The 19,998-nt window shown below is 43.8% G+C and overlaps 2 protein-coding genes across 4 annotated transcripts in view; both read left to right on the forward strand.

The window, feature by feature from the left end:
• Positions 1 to 19,998, forward strand: part of LOC136633508 (uncharacterized) — a 767,630-nt gene that overhangs the window by 294,968 nt on the left and 452,664 nt on the right. The gene's annotated exons all lie outside the window — the stretch shown is intronic.
• Positions 1 to 19,998, forward strand: part of LOC136631953 (beta-1,4-galactosyltransferase 3-like) — a 121,702-nt gene that overhangs the window by 81,525 nt on the left and 20,179 nt on the right. For 2 of the 3 annotated variants that reach the window (XM_066606470.1, XM_066606471.1), the window contains 4 exons: positions 4,354 to 4,589; positions 8,870 to 9,057; positions 10,652 to 10,774; positions 15,332 to 15,436. In XM_066606470.1, the coding sequence (XP_066462567.1) occupies positions 4,354 to 4,589; positions 8,870 to 9,057; positions 10,652 to 10,774; positions 15,332 to 15,436 (652 nt within the window). The remainder of the gene's footprint in view (positions 1 to 4,353; positions 4,590 to 8,869; positions 9,058 to 10,651; positions 10,775 to 15,331; positions 15,437 to 19,998) is intronic. The other variant, XM_066606472.1, reaches the window with a different exon arrangement.

The following is a 19,998-nucleotide window of genomic DNA, read 5'->3' on the forward strand; positions in this document are numbered from 1 at the left end:
TGTAATGTAACTTCCCGGTGTCATATAAACATGAAATTTGGCAGGAGCATTCTTTAAGTCCTAAATAGGAAAATTAAAGGGGTCATAACTCGATTATTCAACGCTAATTGCAAATGTAAGTGCAATCCTATGTAATCTAACTTACCGATGTCGTACAGGTGTGAAATTTGGCACAATTATTCTTTAGGACCTAAACGAAATTAGAGGGATGGCACATTCTGCAGAGGAACATTGGAACATGCAGCCTGAGAAGAATCTAACGCTCCTCTACCAAATCAAATTCTCTAACTTCCCAATGTTGTACAAACATGAAATTTGGCAGGAGCATTCTTTAGGTCCTAAAATGGGAAGTAAAGGGCTCACAACTTTAAAATTCAGTGTTAATACTTTTCTTCTTAGCAGTGAATTTTCGAATTGTGACCACTTTACTTTTCCCGATGTTGTACAAACGAAATTTGACAGGAGCATTCCTTTGGTCCTAAATAGGAAGAGTAAAGGGTTCACAACTTGATTATTTAATGCTAAGTGCAAAATTATTGGCACCCCTATGTAATGTAACTTCCCGATGTCATAACAAAGTGACATTTGGCATGACCATTCTTTAGGTCCGAAATAGGAAAAGTAAAGGGGTCACAACTTAATTATTCAATGCTATATGCAAAAGTATTGGCACTCCTATGTAATGTAACTTCCCGGTGTTGTACAGACATGAAATTTGGTACGATCCTTCTTTAGGTCCGAAATAGGAAAAGTAAAGGGGTCACAACCTAAAAATTTAATGCTAAGTGCAAAAGTATTGGCATCCCTGTGTACCTAATCTAATTCTCTAACCTCCCAGGGTCTTGCAAACATGAAATTTGGCACAACCATTCTATAGGTCCTAAATGGGAAAAGTAGTAAAGGAGTCACAACTTGATTATTCAATGCTAAGTGCAAAAATATTGGCACCCCTATGTAATGTAACTTCTCAGTGTCGTACAAATATTACATTTGCAATAACCATTCTTTAGGTCCTACATAGGAAAAGTAAAAGGGTCACAACTCAATTATTCAATGCTAAGTGCAAAAGTATTAGCATCCCTAATGTGTACCTAATCTAATTCTCTAACTTCCCAGTGTCATACAAACATGAAATTTGGCATGGCCATTCTTTAAGTCCTAAATAGGAAAAGTAAAGGGGTGACAACTCGATTATTCAATGCTAATCACAAACGTAAGTGCAGCCCTATATAATGTAACTTCCCATTAGACAGATGTATATCTTATACCAGCAATATATAGATTTAGGAGAGAGTGAGATGAGAGAGAGATCTGAAAGACACAGAGATAGAGATATGATAGATAGAAGATAGATATGAGAGAGCTAGCAAGATAGATAGATAGGGGTTTCCCCCAAAATAAGACACTGTCTTGTATTAAATTTTGCCCCAAAAGAGGCACAGTGTATTAGTTTTGGGGAGCAGGGGGGTGAGGGGGTGTATGCTCGCAGCTGCCATCTATGTCCCCCATGCAATGGTCTCCCTGGCGTGCAGCAAGCTGCTTTGTATTCCTTCCCGCTGTCATCTTTCTCTGCTAAATGGGGCTTTGAATTCCCCCGCCTCCAGCCAGTCAGCACCATGATTGAATCAAGCGCCAGCCAATCACAGCCGGAGCTCGATGAACCTATCACAGCCATTCAGGGATATCATTCACTGAATGATCGAGCACCAGCTGTGATTGGCTTGCACTTGATCCAATCACAGCACTTACTTACTGGAGGCATGGGAATTCAAAGCCCTGTTTAGCAGGGAGAGATGACAGTGGAGAGGATTACAGAGTAGCTTGCCGCACCGCCGGGGAGACCATCATGTGGGGGGCACAGACGCTGGCTACGAGGTGAGTATTGCGTTTTCTTTTTATCTAGTCTAGCTAGGGCTTATTTTCGGAGGGAGGACTTGTGTTTCAATCCCCCTCCCCCTGAAAAGCGGGGTAGGGCTTATTATCAGGATAGGTCTTATTTTTGACAAACCCAGTAGATGAATAGATATGAGATAGATAGGTAGATATGAGAGAAATAGATCAAGAGATATATATATATATATATATATATATAGAGATAAATATGACATAGAGAGAAACATAGAGAGAAAGATAAAGAAAGACTCTCTCTCGGCGCTGCTAGAGAGAGTGATGCATTGCTCAGACAGAGAGAGACATACAGACTGAGAGACTGACAGACTGAGAGAGACCAAATGAGAGAGAAATAGACAGATACAGAGAGACACCTGGAGGATTTTTTATATTAGATATCTGCTCCAAATACAAAGTGCCACTGAATAATCGCCAATCGATTTCGAAGTTCCCAACAACCATTTTTCCAAACATTTTATGTTCACATAGCGAACATCAGGTCAGTCTAATAGTAACAATAGAAACTCCAGGATGTCCCATACAAAATGAGCCTATGCACAACTATGTCAAGCAGACATTTTACTTGAAGGCGTTTTAGGCCCCATAGCACACTTCTAAACCCTTGAACGGTTAAAACGATAGAGAACCTCCACAAATTACCCCATTTTTAGCGACCCAAAACTAGGCCCCTTAATTAAATCATCTAGGGGTGTACTATGTATTCTAACCCTACAGTTTTTGAATGAATCTAAGCAAAGCAGAAAGAAAAAATTACGATTTTCATTTTTTGCCAATTATGTCAATTTAAAAACTGATTTTTTTTGTACAGCAGATATATGGATGAAGATAGTGAGTAAATGGTGGGAAATTACAAAATAGAATTAGATGGTAAATGGTATATGGCATTTTTGGACAAGGTTCTGTGAGGACTGGAGTGGAAAGTAAATGGAGGGGTGAAATTATGTCTCCCTATGTGTAGTCTTTCATCTAGGCCCTTCCCATTTTTATTCAATTTGTTGTTGGTAAACATGTAACTTTTCTGATTATGGTCTTTGATTGGTTAATTCAATTGTTGAAATTATGAGTTATTCTATAATTTTGGTGGGAATTCTGCAAACAGGATGTGCAGGTATTGTGTGATCTCACTTTGTTAATTTGTACTTGGTTGTTTAGGTGCCTATGTGTCTGTTTTTTTACATCCTAGAGTCCTGTAATGCCCCTACTATACTCTCCCAGATCCCTCTTTAGCTTCTCAATCCTCCTGTGACTTCCTTAATAGACATACTAGATTTTAAATGCAGTGATCTAAGATCAACCTCCTCAGTTCATCAATTAATAAATCCAAGAATGTGTCCAAAATTAGGTTCAATTTGCCGGTAAAGCAATGATCAGCTGGAAAAGCCAACATAAGTGGCATTTATAAACCCAGAGGGACTAGCTTATTGATCTTATACACAGAAAAAAATAGCCAGTCTATTGTGTGTATATGAATAGTCTTCAGAACTCCTACACACAGTCTTTAAGGTGAAATGTCAAGTTTAGTGGATGTTTCAAACCTGTGGAGTTAAATAAACCATTGCAACGTGGTTCTACTGCAAGCTTCAGTCTCTGCCTGATTCTTACTCTCACAACTCTGTGTTGTATAGCACTGGCGTCACGACAAATTATCATCCCACTTAATAATATCAGTTCACCACTGCAGATGTTGTTTGGGAAAGTGCTGGTGAAACCCCTTGTAACATGCTTAGGCCTCATGTCCACTGGCATAATTGAATTGGTGAATCCGCAACGGGTGATCCACAGTTCAATATGCCCATACACTAGCATTGGGCATCCGCAGGTATTTAAATACCTGCGGATGTCATTTTTTCCCCTGGCGTGTGGATCGTAAGTGCAGGAAACAAAATGCAGCATGCTCCATTTTCTGCAGTTCTCCGGCACGGACGGCTTCCACTAAAGTTAATGGAAGCCATCCAGAACTGCTGCAGATGTGCCACAGACCATGGGAAAGGCAAGAGTTTAACAAAAAAAAAAGACATGGCGCATGCGCACAGCATGCCGCCGGCGTCCCAAGCGCATCCGCTGTGCAGAAGAAAGAAGATCCGTGTGTGATGGAGGAGAGCCCCACAGCGTCAGGACAGGTGAGTATAATGTATTTTTGGCCCTCATGTCTGCGTGCTGGGTGGAATCCGCTGTGGGATTCTGCACGGGGAAATCGTGCGTGCCCGTGGTCATGTGGCCTTACAGATAACTACCACACTCATCATCCTTGTCGCATCTAGCATACTGTACACACAGTACAGAGACCAAACAAAAAATCTCTACCAGATGTAGCATGTAACAGGATGTATAGCGCCGGAGCAGAACAGCAGCTCAGATGTATCTCTCCACCCACCCCCTCCAGCTAGTATATATAGTAGCAGCGTATACAGTATAATGCTGACCTGTTCCTCTTATTTCCAGGAGGACCCATCCACATCCAGTTTCCAGAGGCCTTGACTCTGGAAGAGGTGGTCCAAAAAACCCCAAATGTGACCAAAGGAGGTCGGTACAAGCCAACTGACTGTGAGTCTACGCACAACTCTGCCATCATCATCCCTTACCGCAATCGGGAGCAGCACCTTAAATATCTCCTGTATTACCTCCACCCCTTCCTGCAGCGGCAGCAGCTCAACTACGGGATCTACATCATCACGCAGGTGGCTGATAACACTGAGTAATCAAATGCCCTGAGCAAAATACCCCCTCACTGTACCTTTATGCAAGGGTGTATCGGCAGAATAACCCGCACCCCGTATCCTTTTGCAAGATGTATTGGCAAGAGATTGTTCCCTGTCTGTATCCTCTTGGAGGGTGTATGGGCAGGAGAATAACACTCTTCTCATATCCTTTAGTAGGGTATATGAGCAGGAGATTTCCCCTCCTTGTATTCTCTAGTATGGTGTATGGGCAGGAGTATACCTCCCTCCCTATATCCTCTAGCAGGGTATATAGGCAAAGGAATGCTTTCTCCCCATATCCTCTAGCAGAGTATATGGACAGGAGAATATGCTGCTCTAGTAGGGTGTATGGGCCGGAGAATACCCCTTCCCCATAACGTCCAGCAAAGTCTATGGGCAAGATTGGAGAATACTTCTTCCCTGTATATTCTAGTAGGGTATATGGGCAGGAGAATAACCCCCATCCAGTATCCTCTAGTAGGATCTATGGACAGGTCAAGGTCCGAAATAAAATCTATTACTATATTGAGAAAAAAAGAAATGTTTTGGATCCATCGTCTCAATACATTAACCCCCTTTGGACTGAATGAATTATTAGAAAAAATTTAGAGGAAAAAATTTTTTTAGCACATTTATTTCTTTTATTAAATTATTAATTATTAATTATTATTAATGTATTAATACTGTATTATCATAACTTGTTTCCGTAGGGTCTCTTCATAAAGCATTAATTTATTATGGTTATGGATGTTATATTAATGTATTTTTATATATATTTATACATATTATAAATTTTATTCTATAAGTAATAAGAATATTGATGCACAATGAGAAAGTTTTTTTAAATACTATTTCGTTTATAGTAATATTAGTACATTATGAGTAAGTGTGGCTCGATATATTTAAATGTGAATCTGATCGTATCGTGTTCCCGGTCGGCTTTAAATAAAGTTCTATTAGTGAATACATGGAACGCTCACAGCGTTCCATGTGATGTTAGTTTGAATTAAACTATCAGTGACGTAATTGTGGGAGTGGAGGGGTGTTTCCGACACCTCCTTCCTTTCCCTAGGGAACAACCTTGATTGCCAGTCTGAAAGCATATGGAGCGTGTAAGTAGTACTATATATAAACGTGCTGTGTAATATTTGTATGTAAAGTTTTTTCTGAGCTTGAAAAAGACGATTATATTCGTCGAAACGCGTTGCTCGTGTTTATGTAAATAAAATTAATATATTTACATTCTTTTTATCTTTTATCCCGACGAGCGCAAAAGCAGCCTTTTTTCCTTTAATATTGAGGTCAAGTTTCCTGTTCTCTGCAGTGTTTGATATTCCACATTCCACTCCTGCGAGGCAGTCCAGCCGTCAGCAATGACACGCATTGTCTTACAATTTGGCGTCTTAGGAGTAGTGTATGACTAGTTCCTTCATCGGTCCTCATAAATGTCATCGCCTCCTATTACCTGAAATGCAGGAGTCTGAAACGCATAGATCTGAGCAACGAGAGGCGCATGGCCATACCTACCTGTCCAACAATTGTAGCGTCCTGTTGGAGATGCCAAATATAGCAGTGTCACGGAGAAATGAACACTGCGGGTATGGCCGGACGCCTAGTCCTTGTCATGGTGTAACTGAGTGGTAACACAGGGGTAATGCTTATGAAAGTATATATTGTGAGGGATTAGCGTTTAGGATCGGTAGCAACCTGGGCATAATCAGTCAGAGACAGTGACACACGGGATAAAGTCTTTAGTCCAGGCTTAGCCTGGGTTTAATTCAGTGCAAACAAAGCAAAATACAGGACTTAACATCAGGCCAACATAAAGTAAATCCTGCTTGTCTGAGCACTGACTAGACATGGATCGCCCTGTCTACGCACTGGTAACCAAATGGCTCCTGCACACAGCCAGCCAGGACTCTCAGACCTGCAAAGGTCTCAGCTCTCCCTCCAGGCCGCATATTTCTTTTTTCAGCCGCACTTAAGCAGCGCTGCTGATTAGAGTCACCTGATTGGCTCTTCGGCACCATGTGACTACACAGCGTGCACGCGGATTGCTTTCAGCAGCCGTGTGCACTACACACTACAGTTAAGCAGACGTGCACTACACACTACACTTAAGCAGCACGGGGTTAGGTTTTAGGGTTAGGTTTAGGGTTAGGGTTACCTAACCCTAACCCCAACCCTAAACCTAACCCTAAACACTAACCCTAACCCTATACCTAACCCTAAAACTAACCGTAAACCCTAACCCTAAACCTAACCCTAACCCCAACCCTAAACCTAACCCTAAACACTAACCCTAACCCTATACCTAACCCTAAAACTAACTGTAAACCCTAACCCTAAACCTAACCCTAAACACTAACCCTAAACCTATACCTAACCCTAAACCTAACCCTAACCCTAAACCCTAACCCCGTGCTGCTTAAGTGTAGTGTGTAGTGCATGTCTGCTTAACTGTAGTGTGTAGTGCACGGCTGCTGAAGGCAATGCGCGTGCATGCTGTGTAGTCACGTGGTGCCGAAGAGCCAATCAGGTGGCTCTAAACAGCAGCGCTGCTTAAGTGCGGCTGAAAACAGAAATATGCCTCCAGGCCTTATAAGGCCTGGTACCAGCCTCACCTGGTACGTGGGAGTGACCATCCCACCCTTCACTTTGGTCACTCCAGAAAAAGCCGACCCGGATTATGCGGCTTGGAGCCACTTACTTGCTACAACGTGTTAGTAGCTTAATGCTACTAACACCATACTGCCGGCTTCCTCCACCGAGCCCAGGCTGCTCGGTGGCACGTATCTGCCCAAGCGCTCCCCAAAGCAGCATAGGAGAGCATCCTAGGCGAAACATACCTGCCCTCCAGCACCTTGCCGGTCACCGTCTCACAATATGTATATCACGTCGTGACGCCACCATTCCCACACCATTATTCTATGTGGCGGAGTAATAAACACTGGACAATTGTATCGTACCTTGGGTCCTCAAACTGTTGAGGCCCGGTAAAACTTTACTTGAATAAACTTTGCATACAGGTAATTACAGGTAGATTCACGGCAGCAGTTACAGGCAGAAGAGGTTGGGCGGAAAAATACACAGGAACAATACAGCCCTATAGTCCACGTTATCTATATGTCACCAGACCTGGACACAATATATACTCTGGAGGAGGTAAAAAGACCAGAACCTCTCCACATACTCACTGGCAAGAAATCACTTAGAAGAAGGCTTAGCCTAGATGTCCCCTGAATATTCTCCGCGTGGGTGTCAAAATTACGTAACTCTGTGTGGTGATCCTATTGGCGTACGGCTACACAGGAAAAATAACTGCCGTAATGTGAACGGGTACCTGGTACGGTGGGTCGCTTTATACAGAATTGCTTGGGGAGGATTGCTCTTACTCTGGGGGATTTTTTAGTGACTCACTCGTTCTCCCATGCGTTTCTCAGTCTCTCAGACTGTCTCTCAGTCTCATCCATATTAGACGTGGGGAAACCAGAGATGTCTCCCTGTGCCCCTGCAGTTTCTCCAGCAGATCAGGGAAGAGGGAAGATCCTCAGATCCTCATAGGGAGCCTCTCCTTCTCCATTTTCAATGCAGTGAAGCTCCCCTGCATCAATGTGGGTCCTCCAACAGCGTAGGAAGATGGAAGATCATCAACAACCTCTCCCGCTCTCTGACGCTCACTTTTATCACCTCACTTGTGCTACATGACACTGTAGGAGAGATACATTCAGCAGCGGACAGGTCTGACAGGAAATGATTTTAGAGAGTTAACCCTTCAGACACTGCAGCTGTGTAACACACATACAGAAAAGGACATGACAGCTTTGCACAGTGCATCCACATGTGACAATACAGGTATGATAACTATGGTTTTGGACCAGGATATTATTTTGACACACTACACAATGATATAGTAACTTTGAGGGAATGGCTTCATAGTGTAAAGTCTATCATCCTCCATAGATAAGTGGCAACAATAGATGGTCTTGCAGCCGCTCATCACCTGCTTAGAAGTGACGCACATAGTTGGCATTGCTGTATAGGCAATTTTATAGCACATCATCTGACTTTTTGTATCCTGTGCCCGCTTCCCCTTACAAGCTATCGGGAATGGGCACATGTGTACTAGTCTAGTATGGGATTACTCCTGAGAGTAGTATATTAGAGGACTACTATTTAAGAGATTCAGTTAAACACGAAGGGAGGTAATGTGGGTTTTTTGGGGTCCCCTCTGACAAATATTCCTTTTCTGTTTTCAGTCTGGCGATTTCACCTTCAATCGGGGGAAACTGCTGAACGTCGGCTTTAAGGAGGCGATGAAGGACGAGGACTGGGACTGCATGTTGTTCCACGATGTGGACCTCATTCCCGAGGACGATCGCAACTTGTACACCTGCGACAGGTTTCCGAAACACGTGTCGATCGCCATTGACAAGTTTGGATACAAGTAGGTGCTATGGTTCTGATATTCCTCAGAGATCACTGATTTCTCTACATGGGTTCATCCCAATGTCTATGATACAGGAACCACCCTACCGTGATGCACAAGACACTGGGGGGACAGTTCTCTTATAGATGCATAAATACATAAATAATTGATCCCATTGACTTTTATGGGGAGGGAAGAGGTTAATGCAAAGAGGAGGTGCTGGGGGGGAAGGAGAGCGAGAGAAAGTGCATGAAAATAATAGGAGGTGCCAGGCCGGGAGCAGTGCAGAGTGTCCGTGAAGAAGGAAGAGGAAGTACATGCAGCAAGGACAGAAGAAGAGTCCCACCGACCTGGCCAGTTGGAAGGAATGAGGAGGGGGGGAAGTAATGGGTCTATTCAAGGCAGCAGTTAAGGGGGGTTCCTTGGAGCCAGCGTAAAAGTGGGGTGGGGGGGAGGCAGGGGCTAGATAGCCACTTCCCCCCCTTTGATTGATTAGGAGGTAGGTCTGTCGCCTTTTGGCTTTGACATGGCCAAGCCCTGCAAAGATGGTTGGGGTGGCTAGCCTGGGTATGGCTTGGAGGCCTCAGTGTTGGAAGGTAGGCAACTAAGGCTAGTTTGTCTAATGCGGCAAGTATTTCCCTGGTTGGTGAGGCGCAATAATTACTTTTTGGCTCCAATGATCTCCCCTTCTTGCTAGTGGGTTTTGGAATGTTATATGTTATGGAAGATTTTATAATAAAATGGCTCCTGTGGCCAATTAATCCAAAGGAGAGGTGTTTGTGGTTCTTTGAGTAAAGTGGGGGTTAAGAAGGTTGGTCACAGTGTGGACGACTCCGTTATACCCGGGTCATGTGCATAAAACATATGCACATTATATGGAATGCAAATATGCCTGTATGAGGCTTTGGGAAAACCAACGAGTCCTGACTTAATTCAGCTGTTTCTGAGATAGTTGTGACAGTTTCTGCTGCTTCCTGATGGGCTGTCACCCAGCTTTACTAGGCAGCAACTTTTTAATAACCCTCCTTCATTGCTGTCATACCTGGCAGGAGGGAGTTTTAGTCAGAGCTGATCACCATAATGGTGAGACCTCCATCGATCAGACTTTTATCACCTATCCTATGTATTCCGGTCCAACCCCGTTTCTCCAAGTTATGGAAGGCCATCCTAAAGTATCCCCCATGGTGTAAAGTAACAGAGGAGCAGATACTCACCTTCGCCTGCTCTTCCCCCTCCGCCAGCTCTAGTCTCCCTGCTGACATCATCTTCACAGTCTGCAGTCAGCTGGAGCCATCTATCATATAATCCTGGAGAACCTATTTAACATCCGTCTTTCCTCTGTTCTTGAATGACAAACCCCACAGCAGTGCAGACATGGAGGATCCATTACGACTTGTTAGGGAGATCTGGAAAAGCTGGATGGGTATAGCACGTACAGCATTGCTGTGGACTATTACATCTCTAGGTGTGATTGTGGCGCTATATTGTGGTCATCTATAGATAAAATTGACATGATTTGCCAGTTAGAAGTCTGGGAAAGTTGGGTTAACTTATGCACCCTCAGGACGCATTTTTGCATCTGTTCTCACACCTGTTATGTTCCCATTTACAGGTTGCCTTACAAGTCAATCTTTGGTGGGGTCTCTGCACTCACCCCAGAACACTACTTGAAGGTGAACGGATTTCCCAACAACTACTGGGGGTGGGGCGGCGAGGACGATGACTTTGCAGCCAGGTAAAATGGATGGGTTGTGCTAGGATATGTGGAAATTGCCATCATCATGTGCCTTTGACCGGGCAGCTCCTTTTTGTGTTTTTTTGAATACTCCACCTCTGATGCAGCAGATTATGTCACCGGTGATCATCTCCACTGTTGACTCAAGTGACCAAGCAGGAAGATGCACTGGGTTTGTGGTACACTCATGGTTCTGAAAATATAACCGCTGTTGGGCTGAGACCTCAAGATTACCCATAATGCCACTTATTAATCTTTTCTCTGATAAATACAGTATTAAGGCTGAGTACTGCAATGTCTGGGCCATGCATCCTGGATACAGGATGGGGGACGGATGGTTGGAGGAATTTAGTAATTAAAATCCCTTTGTCATTTGGTAACTTTGTTAACATCACAACAATCGTCTTCCTTGGTGGTACCAGAAAGAGCAAGTGGCATCAAATACCCCTTTTGGTACAATATTGTCCATAAATCGATCCGCAGCAGCATATACAAGTGCCAAACAGACGTAGAGAAAAACTCCTTTATTCCTCCATAGATGTGTATAGTAGCGATGTTTCGATCACGCCATGTGATCTTTCTCAAGCCTTTTGGTGCAGGTGTGAATGGAGGGGGAATGAATATTGATGAGCTCTGCCTGGCAGAAAATATACCTTCATCTGCATGGGTCAACTTTCCCCAGACCACAGAAAGATGGATGATGATCTACCAGTATCATTACTTCACATGTACTATTTAATGCAGCACACAATGTACTGAAAAACCCTTAAACTTTTAAACCATCCAGCTTCTCGCATCCCAATAATGCGCCCCTCTCAAACTCTGTTAACTGGGTGAAATCTCTTCTTTGCGTCGTAGAGACGTCTAGTGGTCAACAAGCTCTACAAGTGGAAGAAGAGGTCACTACACACAAGGAGCCTCCAAGAGCCTCTTATAGGCCAAGGGGGAACCACTTTGAGGGCCTCAGGTGATCGTTCATCTAATCACCACAACTCCCGTCATTTGCATGTCTGCCTGAGATGGAACTGAATAGCGAGTTTACGGCAAAACAACAAACTCCTTCCACAGTCTGGATTTTTATTGTCAAAGAGTGTATTGGTGTGAGAGTTCGTTTTTTTGTGGGATTAGCTGTATATTCTATTGGAGTATTTACGGCTTTTTATAAAACTTTTCTTAGAGACGAGATGACCAAAAAAGTACTTTTTCCCCCCTTAATGTCGTTTATCATGTACTGTACATCTTTTACGCATGCAGGGATTCTGATTGTTTTTTTTTTTACTACGCATAATACTTTTTTTTTAGTTTTTTTTCCCTTTTAGTCTCTGTAATGGATTTGAACCAGTAACATAATTATAAGGGTCACAAAGGTAGCCCTTTGTCTGCTCTTATATTAGCCTGAAATGGGTGATTTAGGCTGGATTCAGATGAACGTATATCGGCTGGGTTTTCACACCGAGCCGATGTACGTCGTCCTCATCTACAGGGGGGGAAGCTGGAAGAGCCAGGAGCAGGAACTGAGCTCCCGCCCCCTCTCTGCCTCCTCTCCGCCCCTCTGCACTATTTGCAATGGGGAGAGGCGGGATGGGGGTGGGGCTAATTCGTGGAACTTAGCCCTGCCCCGTCCCACCTCCTTTCATTGCAAATAGTGGAGAGGGGGTGAAGAGGAGGCAGAGAGGGGGCGGGAGCTCAGTTCCTGCTCCTGGCTCTTCCAGGCTCCCCCCCCCCCCCCCCTGCAGATGAGGACACCGTATATCGGCTCGGCGTGAAAACCCAGCCGATATACGGTCGTCTGAATGCAGCCTTAAAATGTGACAGCCTATTACTAGATTTAGAGCCTATTATATACACCTAGAGCAATTGATACTAAAATTATCACCGCACTCCTTGACTGAATACGTTTCTGAGGGGACTGAGCTAAATTACAGCTTACTAACAGCAGGCCGTTACAGTATTGCCCTTAATGAATGCATATATGAGAGGTTTGAATAAAATTCTCCCAGGAGTTGGCTATACATATCTTTACAGTCTATGCACCAATGCGACTCTTTCTCTCTCTTCTCTAATCCTAAGTCTGGGTTCACACAGGGCGGATTCCCCGGCCGCAGCATGTCTATTTTCTTTTTCCGTTGCGGCCGCGCTGCTCTCTATGGGAGCACCGGCCACAACGGAAAAGCATGCCGCCAAGCTAAGTGCCATGGGTTTTGAAGCAGCGCTTTCGTGGCTGAAATCTTGCGGTTTTTCGTTGCGGCCCTGATTCCACCCTGTGAGAACCCAGCCTTTCTTCATAACTGATATGAAAAGTCTCTATCATTAATTAATAAATATATTCCAGATACTGGCTGCATTAAAGCTATTGTGGTCAGGTTATCTGGATATATGAGCCATCTTTACATGAACACTTTGGGTAATCGCCAATATTGGTCTTTTTTGTATGGTCTATATCCAGTAACCACAAGTGGCCTCCTCTAAGATCACTGCATAAGACAAAGGTAGGATCGTTCAGAGAAATTTAGCTGCGCAAGTCCATTTTTCTCCATGTTTTGTATAGATAGGCTAATATTTTGGACGGTGTGCATAGGTCATACAGGTAACATATGAGTATCATCTGGAGATGTTTAACCCCTTGAGTGGCGGGTTTCCTACCACCCTGTCGTGCCCACCAGGGCAGGTTTTTTAAAATGGTCTAATCATTGAATTTCAACTAATTTTGCAGTTGCGTCTCAAGAGCCATAACTTTTTCATTTTTCCATTGACACGGCCATATAAGGGCTTGTTTTTTGCGGGACAAGTTGTGATTTTTTAAACAGGGGGGGGGGGAGGAAAAAAAGAAATGGGGAAAAAAGAAAAAAAGGGGCCATGTCATTAAGGGGTGAAATAATGTATTAACTACCTTCTCTGGGTCATTACGACGCATGGATACCACATGTGTGATTGTATTTTTGATTTTTTACAAAGTAAAGGGAGACAAGTGTTTTTATTTTTTTTTTTTAACTTTTTTTAACTTTTTTTTTTTGTCCCTTTAGGGGACTTCCACAGGGACCCATCAGGACCCCCTGATCACATTCCGGGGGTCCGATGGTGACAGCCCTTTACATGCTGCAGTCACATAGACTGCCACATGTAAAGGGTTAACACAGCAGAGATCGGAGGTTTTCTCATATCTCTGCTGTAAGAGCTGGTACCTATCTGTCCTCTGACAGCCAAGCACCAGCTCTCCCTGCCACAGAGACCATCGGCTTGCTTCTGACAAGCCGATGTTCTCTATGGCAACCTGTAAACAAAGCAGGAGACTTAGAAGCAGGAGATTGCCGGCAGATCGGCAATATCTTCTGCTTCTGTTGTTCAAAGCCCTTGCTTTGTTCTCTGTGGGACAGTGCGGGCAGAGCACAATGTCACAGCTTGTGGCATTGTGCTCTGCAGCTCCCATAGTGATACATAGCCCGGAAATCTTCCGGGCTATATCACTATCGGCAGTGGAGCTCGTCCCGGAAAATTTCCGGGCGTGCCACTCAAGGGGTTAATAGTCTCCATATTTATAAATTAAATCGAATTAGACGTTCTGTCTAGTAATTTGTTTTCCTTATGACATTTTAATAATATAACATCAATTGCTTGTCGGCCACAAATAGTATTGAATCTGGTATTTCATATAGCTGTACCAGATTGATATGTATGTCTGTGTTTAAGTAGTGGGTTCCCCCTATGTTTTTAGTAATAATAATAAAGGTCTCATTGTATTTTAGATTATAAGTAGGTTCTCTTCTGTGAATTAGTCCAAAATAATTCGAGAACTGATCCGTTTCTGTGATTTATTGACTCTAGCATACCCGGGTCATGTTCTATACAAACTCTGTGAACCTGTGATGTAAATATACATCCTGGGATGTGAAGGGGTCAGAAGGGACAGAGCATGGAAGGAAGGTCCTGCACGGAGAAACGTGCCATATGTGTATAAACTCTTGTGTCTGAAGTATATCAGCTGATTGCAGAACTACCAATACATGCCTATTGCTAGAGCTGCTCCGTTCACAATTCGGCAGATGGGATTCCGGGAGGCACTTCTCCATCTTCTATACTGTTCTGTAGGGGATATTGGAGACAGTTCCTTCTGCTATAAAGATGAATGGAGCTGAAGCACGCACACATGACTGCCCTCCATTCATACAGGGAGGCCTGGGACTTCCTGTCTCTTGCTTGGTGGGGGTTTCAGCAGTTGGACCCCCAACGACGAGGTAGTTTTTTCCTATCCTGTGGTTAGGGGAATAGGTTGCTGCTGCGGCGGGCAACTCCTTCAAAAGATCTGCTGATACCATCTAGTGCCAATCCCGTAGGACACTTCAGAGGTCCCATGGAGTCCAGACCTTGTCGGGTCAGAGGGGTTTTGGTGACACATGTGGAGGGGGGGGGGGTATTCTTATGGCTGATCAATGTATATGGCAAGGAGTAAAATGCTCCCCCATGATATAAAAAAAACTTTGTACAACTTTTTGTAAGACTCCATAAGGGGGTCGTTTCTTGTCCCATAATGACGGCTGTCTTTCTTCTCTCCTCTATCAGGGTGGAGCTCAGCGGTATGATGATAACTCGGCCGTCTTTCAGACACGCGAGGTATAAGATGATAAGACACGTACGAGACAAAGGGAACGGTATTAATCCCAAAAGGTAAAGACTGTGAGAGGATGTGGGGGTCCCAGAGCTGAGGGCTTTCTCAAAGGGTATAATGTATTATGCTTACTGAGAGCAAGCAGAGATCCTGAGAAAACCCCTTTAAAGAAGTTTTCTGAGATTATACCACTGGTGACCTACCCTCACTGGTGACCTACCCTCAGGATAGGTCATTAATAGTTGACTGGCCGGGTTTGCTGAAGTGAGGACTCCTAAGCATAAGTAAGTTCTCATACTGTATGTACCCTGTATGTCAATTTATTTTGTATGCTTGAAAAAGGCCCTCAAGGGGCTGAAATGCGTTGCTATTTCCGATAAATAGAGGATATAACCACCATCTGTACCTATTTGATATTTGCTGGATACCATCTGGGCATTGGGAACCCTTATGAGGGATTGAACTGTTTTTCAGGATCATGGTCATTCTCTCTATGAGACACGGCTGTGGAGTAAGTTCCTTTTACCATATTTGGTTGTTCCTATATCTCAGAGCGCTGCTTTTTTCCCCTTGGTTTGCCATCTTCCCATTTCTTATATGCTCTCCGATCCTTCGGGGCCCTCATTCACAATCTCCCTGTGTGGATGACTGGAGGACCAGAACTGATAAATTTAACAGCATTGTAATAGCCTGATCGTGAGGCCAACTTGTAACAACCGGGTCGTGTGATCGACTATAGGGATATGATATATATATAATTTTTTTTTCCTATGAGTGACTACTAACTTTAACCTTCCCAGAGGAAGTTACCAGAGAAAAAAATGTGGCTCTCTATCCGAACATACGGCTGGAGTTGGGAGGGTGTAGTGCATGGACCTGTCATAGTGGCACTTACCAACTCCTGTTTCTGGAGGGAGTTAAAGCAGCCAAGGATAGGGCCAGTAGTCCTCAGGATGAAGGGGATAGTAGTTGTCAGTTTGTGACGCCACCGTTCCACACACCAGCGTTCATACACGGCAGATTAATAAACACTGGACAAGTGTATAGTACCTCGGGTCCTCAGGAACGGTAGAGGCCCAGTAAAACTTTACTAGTGACTTTTTAAACACGGTCCAACAGACTTCAGCAGGCAGACATTACAGTGCAGGCAAATTAGCATTATTCACAAAACTTGACATGAAAGTCAATGGCCACAGAATGGCAGTAATTATCACCCCGCTCTCATAGACTTCAGCACGCTGGAGGGTCAGCTAAAAGTGTACCACTATACAGTGATCCAGACTTCAGGTGGCCGCATAGGAATCATACTCAGACATAAGATTATTTTCAGATTTGGTAGACTTCTGCACTGGCCTCGTTTGAGGAACTGTACAGTCACTGGCAGAAGGAGTTACTTACAATGGCTCTCTGGCAATAGGACTTTTGGGAAAAAACACTCACTCCCATTCCCAGTTTCTTCTTAAAGATGCAGTCTTTCCTTCTCTTCCATCTTCAGCAACATAAGGGTTAATGCACCCCTATGGTAGCAAACCCAGGTGAAAGATGGGTGCTTCTCAGCAGACAAGATGGAACTCCTATGCCCCATCTACTCACTCATACTTAAATATTCATCCACACCACATCACATGACACTACAAGATAGATACATTCAACATGCAGCCAAGCTCACAGACAATGATTTTAACAGGGTTAACCCTTCAGACGCTGCAGCAGTGCAACACACATACAGAAAATAGACATGACAGTTTTGCACAGTGCATCCACATAAGACAGACATGTATGACAATTATGGAGGGGTCCAGAATGGTGTTCTAGGACACTACCGGATCATTTGTATCAGACGTCTTACTTGGCGTGGAGACATGCCAGACCTTTCCTGTCCAGGGGGGCCGAGGCACGTCAGAGTGAGTTATTTAACACTCTTCCCCCATGTATCAGGACACATCCAATTATTGCATGATTTTTATTTTTTATCTTGTCCCCAGAGCGCTGTTGTTAATTGTTTAGGGGGTTGCTGCTTGGGATCTGTACCGATGAGCTGACTGATGCTACAGTGACACTCGGAGGAGCACCACTGTCTTTGAGCCAATACCAAGCACAGCACCATAAATTGTATAGTGGCTGTTTATGGTATTGCAGCACAGTCTTATTCACTTGAATGGGACTGAGCCGCTCTCAAGCCATGCGACATGATGTTATGGTCCTGTGAAGAGGCCGCAGTGCTCACCAGTGCGACGTGGCCTTTTTGATCAGCTAATAGGTGAAGATCAGAAGCCGTAGACCCCCGACAGTCTTCTCTTCATGACCTTTCCTGAGGATAGTCCCTGAAATCCCCCTCAATGGTTGCATACTAAAGCATTTTGCAGCTTTCAAATCTACTCTGTTTCAATTGCTTACCGTTTCAATATCTCTGCTTGCTGTCAGTGAATGGGAACTGTCTCCTTTGTATCCTGAGCCTGGAAACCTGTCCTGACCTAGACTTGTGCCGCTATGACAGTCAGATTTGGTATGAGAGTCCTGGTAGATCATCTCTGAATGTTAGTGGAACAGCAGTGTAAGTGTGCGTGTTCCCTGCAGAATGAAGCGTTATGTGGCAGCCACTGTAATATCAGTGGACACTAGCAATCCGGCTGAGTTTGCGCACTTAGCGTTCTCGTCTCTAATAGAGGAGCGAGTCTGAATGTCATGGGTCCACTTTCCCGACCTCAGCCCAGTATAGACCTTTGAAGACTGGCATATTAGTCCTGTGGCCTGAGACACAGCAGTCTCGCTTTGCCATGCATAGTCACTATAAGGCGTATGATATGAACTGTGCGCGGTGCAGCTATGTTAGTGCAATTTTCGCTATACTGTAAGTGCCATATTAGATAGGAATAATGAATAGACCCGGAGACCCTTTAAAGGACCACACGTTCACATCATGTGCACCAAAAAGGTTCTACCTTTATTTAGGAGGGTAAAAGTTTATATAAGGTTTCAAATCAGGAAATTAGGTCATTTAGGATACAGTTACAGCATTGTGTGTGCTGATAGGTCATTCTCATAGGGAGGTATTTGTGAGGTAGCTGTGAGATCATTCACCCGGGAGGAGCCTCCCCTGAGCATGCTCTATTCATTCTTGACTTGTTGTCCAACGGAAATACTTCCTGTTTCTCTCCAGCCATTTCCTGTCCTTTTACACAAAGACATCCCTTTTGGCCATGCAGCTCTAACTTGAGCCCTGGAGATGTCTTCTGCTGGTCAAAACAGTTTTTTTTCCTGTTTTTGGACACAATACACTGCTCCTTCAATTCTTGTTAAGGTGGGGGTGGGGGCGATGTTCCCTTCCCCCAGAGGTTTAGATTAGAGACACAATATAGCATCCCCATGTTAGAATCTTCACAGCTGACAACAGAAAATACAGACAAGATGGCAAACTTCTCTGCCATCTCCCACAATTCCCTCCTTTGCTGTCGGTATTTTTAGTCTCCTGGATAATCTTTTCCTGCCTATATAACATTCTGGGGAGGCTTTCCCTAACTGTCACCTTAGCCATGAGATTTATCTCTGAAAAGAAATCTGCTCATGCCTCCAGCCTTTCCCTGTCTCCTACATTATCCCTCCCCACTGCTGGATCAGAGCCACGATAAGGACAATACCTCACAACACGTTACATTTTCCCAATGGTATTCCAGGTAGATGGCTCCTAAAAGATTTATCTTTTTCCCTTCTTCTGCATAACCCATCTTGTTCATAGTTAAGATAACATAACCTGTCCAATGTGACCGACTTACCATGGTACGATTTCAGGTCCTATTATTTGTTACATATTGACATTTTGTCTGATTACACAATATTACTGAGTCATTGGTAGACTTACTGCTACCTTGTTGTATCTGCTGACATTTTCCGATCTCTGAAACATTACATGTGAAACAGTAATAACCCTCTTAACAGGATGCAGGTCTTCCGTTCCCCTTATGAGGAAGAGAAATAACAGCAAGGGTCCTACGTATAACAAAGGATTATGGGCCACATTTGTCTCCTCCGTTGATAATCTTTACTCAATGTCTGACATCAACCCAAATTAGCTTTCTTCATGTGTCACTGAGGTTGCAGTAGTTAACAGCACTTGAAAGGGTTCTTTGTATCTTGATTCCAAGCTCTTCCTTGCGTCTTTTTAGGACAACTCAACCACCTGAAAACAAACTATGCGACTCTTGATCTGGAAACAAGGAAAATACACATTTACGAGTGACAGTTAAAGGAGGTGAGGACTTCCTTTTTGGCCTGGAATAAGCATAGGCCCATTACAGGAGCCCTACCAAACAAACCTCCATAAGGACTCAACTTAGTCTTACAATTAGGCGTGGTTCTAACCGAGTAGAGGACTAATAAAATGTTTACCTCTATTATTTACTATGACTTCTGGTGTACCATATATTCAAAATTACTTTCATAAAACAATTTCTTTAGTCATATTTTTGGCGGTTTCATTTTTTTTTTTAAATTTCTCAAGCCACGCCTCCAACTTACATGGAAAGTCTATGCAAACCAACAAACTCCAAACACCTACCTTTTGTAGCTGTATGCTATCATTCTGCAGTCACTGAAATGAATAATCTGGCTCACACCGAGAAGA

The sequence above is a fragment of the Eleutherodactylus coqui genome, chromosome 6, assembly GCF_035609145.1.
Source record: "Eleutherodactylus coqui strain aEleCoq1 chromosome 6, aEleCoq1.hap1, whole genome shotgun sequence".
NCBI classification, from domain to species: domain Eukaryota; kingdom Metazoa; phylum Chordata; class Amphibia; order Anura; family Eleutherodactylidae; genus Eleutherodactylus; species Eleutherodactylus coqui.